This window comes from Heteronotia binoei, chromosome 21, assembly GCF_032191835.1.
Source record: "Heteronotia binoei isolate CCM8104 ecotype False Entrance Well chromosome 21, APGP_CSIRO_Hbin_v1, whole genome shotgun sequence".
NCBI lineage: Eukaryota > Metazoa > Chordata > Lepidosauria > Squamata > Gekkonidae > Heteronotia > Heteronotia binoei.
In genome coordinates, this window is record NC_083243.1 from 153,179,873 (window position 1) to 153,193,504 (window position 13,632).

Sequence of the window (13,632 nt, forward strand, 5' to 3'; positions counted from 1 at the left end):
GAAGTCCTCAGTGAAAGGGAGGAGAGTTGTGTGTTCATCCACCCTGATCCTTGTATCTGAGTAGCATACACACCATCACTGCCTCAATGGAGAAGCCTTAGTCTAGGTGCTACAGGTGCCCTTAATCACAGGCACCTACTGCCCCAGCAAAGAAAAATGTTTCAGTTTCATTATTATGATGCTTTTGTGGGTTCTGCTGATTTCTGTTTGGCACACTTATTTCACTATCATATTACATAAGAACATAAGAGAAGCCATGTTGGATCAGGCCAATGGCTCATCCAGTCCAACACTCTGTGTCACACAGTGGCAAAAAACCCCCCAAGTGCCATCAGGAGGTTCATAAGAGGGGCTAGAAGCCCTTCCACTTTGCCTTCCCCCCACAAGCACCAAGAATACAGAGCATCACTGACCCAGACAGTTCCAATAATATGCTGTGGTGAACAGTTTTTGTGCTTCTGTTCTAACCCGACTGCTCAGCAATTTCATTGAATGCCTATGAGTTCTTGTATTGTGAGAAAGGGAGAAAAGTACTTCTTTCTCTACCTTCTCCATCTCATGCATAATCTTGTAAACCTCTATCATGTCACCCCGCAGTCGACGTTTCTCCAAGCTAAAGAGCCCCAAGCATTTTAACCTTTCTCCATAGGGAAAGTGTTCCAAACCTGTAATCATTCTAGTTGCCCTTTTCTGCACTTTTTCCAGTGCTATAATATCCTTTTTGAGGTGCGGTGACCAGAATTGCACACAGTATTCCAAATGAGACCGCACCATCGATTTATACAGGGGCATTATGATACTGGCTGATACGTTTTCAGTTCCCTTCCTAATAATTCCCAGCATGGCGTTGGCCTTTTTTATTGCAATCGCACACTGTCTTGACATTTTCAGTGAGTTATCTACCACAACCCCAAGATGTCTCTCTTAGTCAGTCTCTGCCAGTTCACACCCCATCAACTTGTATTTGCAGCTGGGATTCTTGGCCCCAATGTGCATTACTTTGCACTTGGCCACATTGAACCTCATCTGCCACGTTGACGCCCACTCACCCAGCCTCAACAGATCCCTTTGGAGTGCCTCACAATCATCTCTGGTTCTCACCACCCTGAACAATTTAGTGTCATCCGCAAACTTGGCCACTTCACTGCTTACTCTCAACTCCAAATCATTTATGAACAAGTTAAAGAGCATGGGACCCAGTACTGAGCCCTGCGGCACTCCACTGCTTACCGTCCTCCTTGCAGCGTGAACTTGTGCGTGCACACACCATTTTCAACATGGCCCTGTGCTCCACTGCCACCATGGTTCTGTAGAGGTATTTTGGTGCAGGTGGATTCAGAATGGCTGTGGGAAGATTGGTGGAACATTTCTGTGCCAATCAAAATGGGTAATGGCCCTGCTACTTCTCTCTAGTCTCTCGTTTTAATTTGGGGAAGAGCATTTCACCTCAGCTTCCCAGCACAAACTGAGAGGGGATGCAGGCACATGTATGTGCTTACTTCATTCACCCTCAAAGTCCAGGACCAGGTAGCCAAACAGAAGGAAGTTGATCTTCAGGAAGACCAACTGCTCAACTGACCAGGGAAGGCATGAGTGATGCGAGCAGACAATGTCAATTGCATGGGGTAAAATGCACTCACTCTGAACACTCATTAGAGGGCATGAGAGGAGCTTCTCAGCCATGGTAGACAGGTCTGGCCAGACTGCCTCCTTCATGGCCCAGTAGCTCAGTGGACAGGTGGCCTGCAACTTGCAGGGCTCCACAAGATAATCCCTCACCATTGCAGCCACTGTGTCCTATCACATGTGCCTGCCACTCCCAGAGGGGCTGAGGATCCACCCAGTGACTACTATCTCAACAATAATTGTGGTGGGAGCCACATGGGGGACACTGCCTAGCAGGGGACATGAGGGATGAACAGCAGCTGAACTGCTTTTGCCCTCTTTCTCAGCTCGCGCCAATGTGCCCCTCTTGGCCCACATGTACTCAATTCAGTGGGAGAGCTCGTCTCATCATTGATTAAACTTGTCAGCCCCCTTGGTGATCTTGCCCTTTAAGTGTGGGTCACACGTGGTTGGCAGCATGTTGACCTCCTGCTGGATGATACACTGAAAGAGATCATTGAGTCCTTCTTGTAGCGTTCTCACCAGCATACGCACTGCTGAAAGCATGTCTGCACATCCTTCAGTCTCTGTATTTGTCAATCAAATAAGCACATTTTGAGGGGAAAAACAGTCCTTTTATTAAGCTTATTTATTTGATTTGATTTATATCCCGCCCTACCCCACCGAGGCGGGCTCAGGACGGCTCACAGCATAAAAGTTCTAACAATAAAATTCAGAATTAAAATACAATAAATTACATAATTAAAACAACTAATATATCAATACATCAGTCAATGTCAGGCTGGGCGCTGGAGCACCCAAGGTTGATAATCCTGGGTGACTTCAACGTCCATGCCGATGACCCGTCCTCCAGCCAGGCGATGGACCTAGTGTCTTCCATGGCGACACTGGGACTCTCTCAATTTGTTGTAACCCCCACCCACCAGGCCGGGCACATGTTAGACCTGATCTTCGCGGCCGGGATTGTAGTGAGCGATATAACCACAGAGGTTGTGCCATGGTCGGATCACTTCGCCCTCAAGGCCCGTGTAAATATGCCCCCCCAAACCTGTTTAGGCGAGGAGCCGATTATGGCTCGCCCGCGGAGCCAAATGGACCCGGAACGGTTCCAGATGGCCCTGCGGGACTCCTGGCCCTCTGGTGACTCTCTTGATGGCCTGATAGAGACCTGGAATAGCCGGCTCTCTGGGGCCATCGAGGAGATCGCACCTCGGCGCCCTCTGCGACCTCGGATTAAGCTGGCTCCGTGGTACACCCCGGAATTACGCCAGCTGAAACAAGGCCTTAGACGGCTAGAGAGGCAATGGCGACGCACTCGTGACGAGGCGACTAGAACATCTTATAGGAAGTTTATGAAATCCTATGAGATGGCAATCAAGGCTGCAAAGAAAACATACTTTGCAGCTAGGATTGCATCTGCAAATTCGCGCCCAGCCCAATTATTTAGAATAATTCGGAATTTGACTACATTGCCTCAAGGCAATTCTAAAGCTAAGGAATTGGAAATTGGCTGTGAGGCTTTTGCGAAATTCTTTGCGGATAAGGTCCAATCGCTCCGCCAGGACTGCCCCGCCAATTTGGAGGCAGTAAGTGGACTCGAAGCCCAATGCGTGTCTTCTGATTCAACTCTGGATTGCTTCGACCCGCTCAGCTTGGACGAAGTCGACAGAATTCTTGCCACTGCACGTTCCACGACTTGCGATCTGGACCCTTGCCCCTCCTGGCTAATTAAGGCCTGCCAGGAGGAACTAAGATATCCTATACGGGATATTATAAATCGATCCCTTTCAGAAGGTGCCTTTCCAACACCTCTGAAAGAGGCATTGGTCCGCCCTCTCTTGAAAAAACCGTCATCAGACCCGGCCGAATTGGCACACTACCGGCCGGTCTCAAATCTGCCTTTTTTGGGCAAGATTATTGAGAGGGCCGTGGCAGCGCAGTTGCAGGAATTCCTGGAGGACGCTTCCGTCCTAGACCCATGCCAGTCCGGCTTCCGCCCGGGCCATGGGACAGAAACAGTCCTGGTCGCCCTCATGGATGACCTCCGACGGCAACTGGATCGAGGCGGCTCGGCAGTATTGCTGCTGTTAGACCTATCGGCGGCGTTCGATATGGTCGACCACCGGCTGCTGACCCGTCGCCTCGCCGACGCAGGAATTCGGGGGCTAGCCTTACAGTGGCTCTCCTCCTTTCTTGAAGGTCGGGGACAAAGGGTGGCAATTGGGGGGGAGCTGTCTCAGAGATACCCACTTCATTGTGGAGTGCCTCAGGGAGCAGTTCTCTCCCTGATGCTGTTTAACATCTTTATGCGTCCCCTTGCCCAGATTGCACGGAGGAATGGGCTGGGTTGCCATCAATATGCAGATGACACCCAGCTCTATCTATTGATGGACGACCGGACTGGTGATGTCCCAGCAAACCTGGACCGGGCACTACGAGCCGTGGCTGACTGGCTCAGGCTGAGCGGGCTGAAGTTGAATCCGGCGAAGACTGAGGTCCTTTGCATGGGCCGCGGCGAGCCAGGAGGGGAGACTATTCTACCGGCCTTCGACGGGGCGCCACTGGTACCGGTGCGCAAAGTCAAGAGCCTGGGAGTGCTACTGGAGTCCTCCCTATCAATGGAGGCCCAAGTAGCTGCCACTGCTAGATCCGCCTTCTTTCATCTTAAGAGGGCGAGGCAGTTGGCTCCCTTCCTGGAGCGCGCCGACCTAGCAACTGTGATCCACGCAACGGTCACTTCGAGGTTAGACTACTGCAATGCCCTCTACATGGGGCTGCCCTTGTACCGGACACGGAGGCTTCAGGTAGTCCAGAACGCGGCGGCCAGGCTGTTGGAGGGACTACCACGGTGGGAGCCTGCACGGCCTGGGCTGCGTAATTTGCACTGGCTGCCGGTTGTCTACCGTGTCCGATATAAGGTGCTGGTTATCACCTTTAAAGTCCTATATGGCCGAGGACCTGCCTACCTAAAGGACCGCCTCTCCCCGTATGTACCCCGGAGAGCACTGAGATCTGGTTCCCAGAACTTACTAACAATCCCTGGGCCAAGAGAAGTTAGGTTGAAGGCCACTAGGGAGCAGGCCTTCTCGGTGATAGCCCCTCGTTGGTGGAACGATCTACCAGAGATGGTGCGAGCCCTGCGGGACCTGAACCAATTCCGCAGGGCTTGCAAAACATTTCTCTTTCAGTTGGCATTTGAGACAACATGTGGTAATTGAATTGATATAGAACCGGATCAACGAATGAACAGATATTTAGCCATCCTAAATACATCTGGATTACATCATTCTAGCACCTACCTTAATATATCTTATTATATTTTATTTGTTTTTATGTATTTTAAATAACTATTTGTAATTAATGTCAAATTATTATGTTTTATGAATCATGGGACTCCCATGTCTGTTATACTGTCCAATAAGAATCATGGGATTCCCGTGCCTGTTAGCCGCCCTGAGCCCGCCTGGCGGGGAGGGCGGGATATAAAAATAAAATATTATTATTATTATTATTATTATTTTTTTATATTTACATTTATATCCCGCCCTCCCCGCCTAGGCGGCTCAGGGCGGCTAACAACATTTCACATATTTAACAAAGATAAAACTTTAAAATTTAACAATTAAAGAAATTAAACATAAAAACCAGTTAATTAAGTTAAAATAATTAAAATACATGATTCATTACATAGAATAAATCTGGCAGCAATGAACTTGTTTGGCGCTGGTTCTGCCAGTTTAGATGGTTCCATAGTCGTATAGTAGATGGCGGCTCCTTATTCGTAGCAACTCAGCAGATATCAGCATAGGCTTGTCTAAAAAGAGCGGTCTTGCAGGCCCTGCGGAACTGGTCAAGGTTCCGCAGGGCCCGCACTTCCTCCGGAAGCTGATTCCACAGTACAGGAGCCGCGGCTGAGAAGGCCCGAGTGTGCTGTCTTATAGACTTCCTTCCTTCCTTAGTGTCCAAAGCAGGGGAAAAGACTGAAAGGCTGGCAGATCAGGTTTCGGAAGAGGGATTTTGAGGCGACAGTACAAGGTCTTGAAAAGGTGCTCACAAGCCCAGGTTAGTAGTCTTGAGTGGGCAGATAGTAACGATTGTGCCAAGAGAAGGACTAGCTTACCACAGTCAAGTTTGTGGGACACTGAAAAGAAAATGCTAACCAGAAATATAGTCCAGTCATAAAAAGTTAAACCAGTGACATTTGTGAAACCTTGAGAGAAAGTTAAGTAACTTTAAGAGAAACACTGTATCATGTAAAGCCAGTTACCTCAGTAGAAGTTTTGTGTGCAAGTTTACATCTGTTCAATCCTAAACACCTTTGTATATACCAGTATCCTTCCGCACCAGTTTGTTTTAATAAACCAACTTTTGTTTAATCCATTCCTATGCCTACTGAGCCATTTTCTGGAAGGTAAATTTTGAATACAGAAACAGTGAAAAGGGAGATCGATTTTAGTGGATTTAGTGCTGGTTAAATTGGTCACGCCCCTTGACAAAGATCCTCTTATTTTCCTCTCCACTTTCTGGAAAATGAAGTTGTCATTGACTTTTCATTTTTAGCAGAGTTGTGCTTCCAACAGATAATCTGGTTTATTGAAATCTCCCATGACCAACGTGCCCCATCTCTCTGAGAATCTGTTCTAGGAGTGTCTCATCCAAGACCTCTGCCTGGCTTGGTGGTCTGTAGCAGACCCTAACCATAATACCACTGTTATTTTGTACTCCTTGTATATTTACCCAGAGACTCTCAACTGAATTTCCATGCTCAAATTCATGTATTTTCTCACAATTATATACCTCCTTTATATGTAATGTGACTTCTCCATTCTTCCTTATTTGTCTATCCCTTTTTAATAAATTGTATCCTTCAGTCCTAATATTCCAGTGGTTAGGTTAGATTTATTCAATTTATATCCCGCCCTCCCCACCAAAGCAGTCTCAGGGTGGCTCAGAATTCATAATGAAACAATAATAACACGTTGTGTTAAAACATTTCAGGTGCTAATTTCAATACATTTTAAAGATGGCATTCAGTGGTCTTAAAACATCCATTTAGTCTAAATATCCTTGGTGATGGCTATCATTTCAATTGAATGCTAGCTGAAATAGTCTTTCAGGCCTTGAAGAACTGGGCAAGGTCCCACAAGGCTCTGACATCCTCTGAGAGTTGGTTCCACCAATAAGAGGTGGCAATTGAGAAGGCTCTTTCTCGTGTTATTTTGAGTCTTGCCTCCCTCGGCCCAGGGATCAATAGCAGATTTTGGGTTCCTGATCTAAGTACCCTCTGGGGAACATGTGGGGAGAGACGGTCCCTAAGGTAGACAGGTCCTCTACCATATAGGGCTTTAAAGGTAATAACCACCTTGTAGCGAATCCGATATGCCACCAGTAGCTAGTGCAGTGCTCCCGCATGGAGACCCCCAGTAGTAAGTAGCCTGGCTGCCGCATTTTGCACTAGCTGCAGCTTCTGGATTCAGGACAAGGGCAGCCCCATGTAGAGGGCATTACAGTAGTTCAGTCTCAAGGTAACCATAGCATGGATCACAGTTGCCAATTTGCTGTGCTGGAGGAAGGGAACCAATTGCCTTACTCGCCTAAGATGGTAAAAGGCAGATTTGGCAGTGGCTGCTATCTGGGCCTCCATTGTTAGTGAAGGCTTCAGTAGCACCCCCAGGCTTCTGACCTTGGGCACCTTCATAAGTGGTGCACCATCAAAGGCCAGTAGAGGAATTTCCCTGCCAGGACTCAGGGAAAGGACCTCCGTCTTCGTCAGATTCAGATTCAATTGGCTCAGCCTGAGCCATCCTACCATAGCTTGCAATGCCAGGTCCAGATTTTCTGAGACACAGTCAGACTGGCCATCCATCAGTAGGTAGGTGAGTGAGTGTCATTCCACCAAGTTTCAGTAATGCATACTGGGCCGTAGTCCCCTTCCTGCATTGGGACCTCCAATTACTTCTGCTTGTTTCCCATACTCTGCACATTAGTGTAGAGACATCAGAATCCATGTTTTACGCTTCCTGAGATTTTTGTTTCTGTACTTAGCTGTAAGTTAATGTTGCCAAGCATATGTGCCACCCCCCACAAAACTTTAGCGTTCTTGTCTTCAATTGGCATTGTATTAGGCTTTGAATTTTTGTATCACTTCCCCCATATGATTTAGTTTAAAACCCTCAGTATTAGGTTTGCAAGGCTCTCGAAAAGTATAAATGTAGTCCTGCTGACTAAAACAAATCAGTTACAATGAGATCCTAAGTACAGTTACACACTTTTCTAAGCCCATATACTTCAGTAACCTTAGAAGGATGAACTCTGTTTAGGTTTGTATTGTAAATGTAGTGAGTGAAAGTAGTGATTGGGTCAATATGTGTTCTGGTTGAGAGAAACCCACAGATTGATTGGGTCAATATGTGTTCTGGTCGAGAGAAAGAGACTGAGTTTCTAGATGCTCTCAATGACTGTGCTATGGAGCAGATGGTCACAGAACCTACCAGGGATGGGGCAATCCTGGATTTTGGTCCTAAGTAATGCCCAAGACCTGGTGAGAGATGTAAAAGTGATCGCACTGCTTGGGAGCAGTGACTATAACGTTATTGATTTCACTATTTGTATAAATAGGGAGTTGCCCCAAAAGACCAGCACAACCACGTTTAACTTTAAAAGGGCTAAATTCTCTGAGATGTGGACGCATGTGAAGAGGAAACTGAAAGGAAAGGTAAATACGGTCAAAACCCTTGGGGAAGCTTGGAGGCTATTTAAAACGACAATCCTAGAAGCACAGATAAAAAATATACCACAAGTTAGGAAAGGTACAAACAGGTATAAGAGAAGGCCTGCATGGTTAACAAACAAAGTAATGGTAGCTGTAAAAGGTAAGAAGGACTCCTTTAAGCGGTGGAAAGCTAGTCCAAGTGAAATTAATAAAAGGGAACACAGGCAATGGCAAATCAAATGCAAGACTGTGATCAGGCAGACAAAAAGGGACTATGAGCATATTGCAAAAAACATAAAGACCAACAATAAAAATTTCTTCGAATATATTAGAAGCAGGAAACCAGCCAGGGAGGCAATGGGGCCCTTGGATGACCAAGGGGTCAAAGGATTACTGAAGGAGTATAGGGAAATGGCTGAGAAGCTGAATGAATTTTTTGCCTCCGTCTTCACTGTGGAAGATGAGAAGTGTTTGCCCACTCCAGAACCACTTCTATTGGAAGGGGTGTTGAAAGACCTGAGCCAGATTGAAGTGACAAGAGAGGAGGTCCTACAACTGATGAACGAATTAAAAACTAATAAGTCACCAGGTCCGGATGGCATACATCCAAGAGTTCTGAAAGAACTCAAAGTTGAACTTGTGGATCTTCTGACAAAAATATGGAATCTTTCGTTGACATCTGCCTCCGTTCCTGAGGACTGGAAGGTAGCAAATGTCACCCCCATCTTTAAAAAGGGTTCCAGAGGAGATCCGGGTAACTACAGGCCAGTCAGTCTGGCTTCAATACTGGGAAAGTTGGTAGAAACCGTTATCAAGGACAGAATGAGTAGGCACATTGATGAACACGAGTTATTGAGGAAGACTCAGCATGGGTTCTGTAAGAGAAGATCTTGCCTCACTAACCTGTTACATTTCTTTGAGGGGGTGAACAAACATGTGGACAAAGGAGACCCGATAGATATTGTTTACCTTGACTTCCAGAAAGCTTTTGATAAAGTTCCTCATCAAAGGCTCCTTAGTAAGCTCAAGAGTCATGGAGTAAAAGGACAGGTCCTCTTGTGGGTCAAAAACTGGCTAATTAATAGGAAGCAGAGAGTGAGTATAAATGGGCAGTCTTCGCAGTGGAGGACGGTAAGCAGTGGGGTGCCGCAGGGCTCAGTACTGAGTCCCATGCTCTTTAACTTGTTCATAAATGATTTGGAGTTGAGAGTAAGCAGTGAAGTGGCCAAGTTTGCGGATGACACTAAATTGTTCAGGGTGGTAAGAACCAGAGAGGATTGTGAGGAACTCCAAAGGGATCTGTTGAGGCTGGGTGAGTGGGCGTCAACGTGGCAGATGAGGTTCAATGTGGCCAAGTGCAAAGTAATGTACATTGGGGCCAAGAATCCCAGCTGCAAATACAAGTTGATGGGGTGTGAACTGGCAGAGACTGACTAAGAGAGACATCTTGGGGTCGTGGTAGATAACTCACTGAAAATGTCAAGACAGTGTGTGATTGCAATAAAAAAGGCCAACGCCATGCTGGGAATTATTAGGAAGGGAACTGAAAACGTATCAGCCAGTATCATAATGCCCCTGTATAAATCGATGGTGCGGTCTCATTTGGAATACTGTGTGCAATTCTGGTCACCGCACCTCAAAAAGGATATTATAGCAGTGAAAAAAGTGCAGAAAAGGGCAACTAGAATGATTACAGGTTTGGAACACTTTCCCTATGAAGAAAGGTTAAAACGCTTGGGGCTCTTTAGCTTGGAGAAACGTCGACTGCGGGGTGACATGATAGAAGTTTACAAGATTATGCATGAGATGCAGAAGGTAGAGAAAGAAGTACCGTATTTTTCGGACCATAAGACGCACTTCCCCCCAAAAAAAGTGGGGGGGGGAAAGTGCGTGTGTCTTATGGTCTGAATACTAAAAGATGAGGGGGGGAGGGGCCTGCAGCCCCCGGGAGACAAGCGGCGAGATCGCTCCCTAAGCTCCCATCGCCAACCCAGCACTTCACAGGGAGCGATCTCGCCACTTGTCTCCCAGCCAGGCGTGCTTTCTCTGCACCTGCGTGCCTGGCTGGGAGACAAGCGGCGAGATCGCTCCCTGCGAAGTGCTGGATTTGCGGTGGGGGCGGAGGGAGTCGCCGCTTGTCTCCCAGCCAGGCACCTGCGTCTTATGGTCCGGTGCGTCCTATGGACCGAAAAATATGGTACTTTTCTCCCTTTCTCACAATACAAGAACTCGTGGGCATTCAATGAAATTGCTGAGCAGTTGGGTTAGAACGGATAAAAAGAGGTACTTCTTCACCCAAAGGGTGATTAACATGTGGAATTCACTTCCACAGGAGGTGGTGGCAGCTACAAGCATAGCCTGCTTCAAGAGGGGGTTAGATAAAAATATGGAGCAGAGGTCCATCAGTGGCTATTGGCCACAGTGTGTTTGTGTGTGTGTGTGTGTGTATGTGTGTGTGTATATATATATATATATATATATATATATATATAAATTTTTGGCCACTGTGTGACACAGAGTGTTGGACTGGATGGGCCATTGGCCTGATCCAACATGGCTTCTCTTATATTCTTAGTGTGTAAATAAAACTTTTTCTGATGTTTAGGTTCAAAAGTGAAAATAATGAATTTTATTCTGATTAATATTTTGATTTTGGAAATTTCTACAGTTTGACAAAATGTTCATAAATTATAATAATAATATATAATAATAAATTTTATTTATATCCCGCCCTCCCCGCCTAGGCAGGCTCAGGGCGGCTAACAACAGTTCAGTAAAATTATACAATATACAATATAAGGTGATTTAAAACAACATTTAAATTATACATTAATTTAAAACAACAATCTAAAACCAGTTCCAAATGTCTAGGTCATTCCATAGTTTAAACGGCGGTGATCTTCCTGATGTTATTCTGAACACTTATATTATGGCAGGGGTCACTAGATAAATCGTTGGTGGATTAAACAGCCATCCTATCAACGTCTACAAAAGCCTGTTTGAAAAGGATGGTCTTACAGGCCCTGCGGAATTGGTCCAAATTCCGCAGGGCCCGTACCTCCTCCAGAAGTTGATTCCAAAGGCACGGGGCTATAACAGAGAAGGCCCGTGCCCGTGTACTCTGTAATTTTGCCTCCTTTGGCAAAATTAAACTGAAGCACCTCTGTGTCATTGTCAAAAGATTTTCTGGCAGCATTATCTAACAAAGCAATATTAATTTCTTTCAGTGGTATTTATTAAAAGTTACACAAATTCCTCCTCTTTTAACAGTGCCCACTTCTGTGATTGACATCCAATTTAGCAACATCACTACCACAACCATAAATTTAACATGGAACAGCAGAGATCAAAATGCACCTAATTACATTTATAGAATTGTAGTTGATGGAAATGGCACTAATAGGACAGAAAACTCAAATGTCATGACTGCAGTAATTAGCAACCTGGAACCTGGTACATTGTATACATTCACAATATATCCAGAAGTTGCCAGAACAGTAGGAGATGCAAATAATGGATCCGCTTATACAAGTAAGTAAATTAAGAGTTCTGTTCAGTGCTTGCTTACCTAGGAGTAAGTATTAAAGAGTTAGCCTATATTTGTGTAAGATTGCATTGCATGACATTAAGATATTACAACAAACCATTATTAAACCAAGATGTGCAAGTGAAACCAAGTTTATTGTTGGGCTTTTGTGCATACTTTGTTCTTCTGCCCTTCCCTAAGGCAGACAGCAGTGCAGGAATCCCACCTAAATCTGAAATCTGTGAAGTATCTGCAAGGGCAGGTATGGAGGTGAAGCAGTTTTGTTTTTTTTCTCACTTGTGGCATTCTTAATCACAGTTTAATCCAATGGTTTACAATGCAAACTTCAGCAGAGTTATGCCCTTCTAAACCCATTTACTTCAATGGATTCCGAGGGAGTAAGGATATGAGTGTAACATTTCTGGAAAATTTGAAGCCATGAGGGAAAATATTTGGACAGAAACAGTTTCATAAAAGTCACAACAGGGCTACTAGCACAGGTACCAAGTAAAATATTACAACACTGAACCCAGTTTGGTGTAGCCAGTTTGGTGTAGTGGTTAAGTGTGCGGACTCTTATCTGGGAGAACTGGGTTTGATTCCCCACTCCTCCACTTGCACCTGCTGGAATGGCCTTGGGTTAGCCATAGCTCTGGCAGAGGTTGTCCTTGAAAGGGCAGCTGCTGTGAGAACCCTCTCAGCCCCACCCACCTCACAGGGTGTCTGTTGTGGGGGGGAGAAGATATAGGAGATTGCAAGCCGCTCTGAGTCTCTGATTCAGAGAGAAGGGCGGGGTATAAATCTGCAATTCTTCTTCTTCTTCAGTAATTCAGTGATGTATTATCAAATGCTTTGATAACTGAGGGATCTACTCCCCAACTTTACAGAAACTACATGTGTGTGTAGGTATGTATGCATGTGTGTGTGTGTAGATAGATAGGGGGAGAGAGAATGTTTGACCTTACTGCATCCCCATTAGTATTTCCATTTGTACAAGATGGTGTGTAACTAATTTCAGGGCACTATAGTATATAGAGAGGAAAGCACTAGGTGTTGCACAAGAACTTGCACATGCGGAACTGCATTAAATCAATTTATGTTTCCATTTATGCTTGCTGGATCCAAGCCAAGATGTTTGGGTGTTCTTTTGAACAGAAAGGTGGGATATAAATAAATAAATAAACCATTTCTAATCTACTGTAATCCATATTAGCATGTAGGTTCTTTGTTCCTTCTCCAAGGTTGTGCTATTCTGGGTTTCTTGATTCTGCATTTGACGTGTCTGAGTGTTTAGTTGAGAGATGAGTCCAGAACCATTTCTGGCCTGCAGAAGTATCCTCCATAATCTTTTTTCATCTATTCCCCCTATATTTCTGACCATGTTTGTAACAGAGGATCAGATACCATAAGCATTTACACAAGTGGCTTTTGGATTAATCCAAAGCAAAAGACACTAACAAATACCAACAGCAACAAAAGTAAACTGAACTTAAAAAAAATAAAACACCTTCTAAATGACAATATGAACTTGAGGAGGTTTGTCTGGGGAGGCCTATTCCACTGTCATGGCATCACCACAGAAAATACCTTTTCATTGGTTTATAACCATGGCAGCTAATGGGGGCATCCAAAACAGGGCCTCAGAAAATAACCACAGTGAATGGGAACAGGTGTTCTTACACATATCCTTCTAATATATGATTAAGGGCTTCAAGGGTCATGGCCAGCATATGGATCAGTTTCTTCATCTGGACTTCTCATTCTTAGT

General features: G+C 45.3%; 1 protein-coding gene across 1 annotated transcript in view; it reads left to right on the forward strand.

The window, feature by feature from the left end:
• Positions 1–13,632, forward strand: part of PTPRJ (protein tyrosine phosphatase receptor type J) — a 130,702-nt gene that overhangs the window by 59,803 nt on the left and 57,267 nt on the right. Inside the window, exon 4 of the mRNA XM_060262134.1 lies at positions 11,609–11,869. Within this exon, the coding sequence (XP_060118117.1) occupies positions 11,609–11,869 (261 nt within the window). The remainder of the gene's footprint in view (positions 1–11,608; positions 11,870–13,632) is intronic.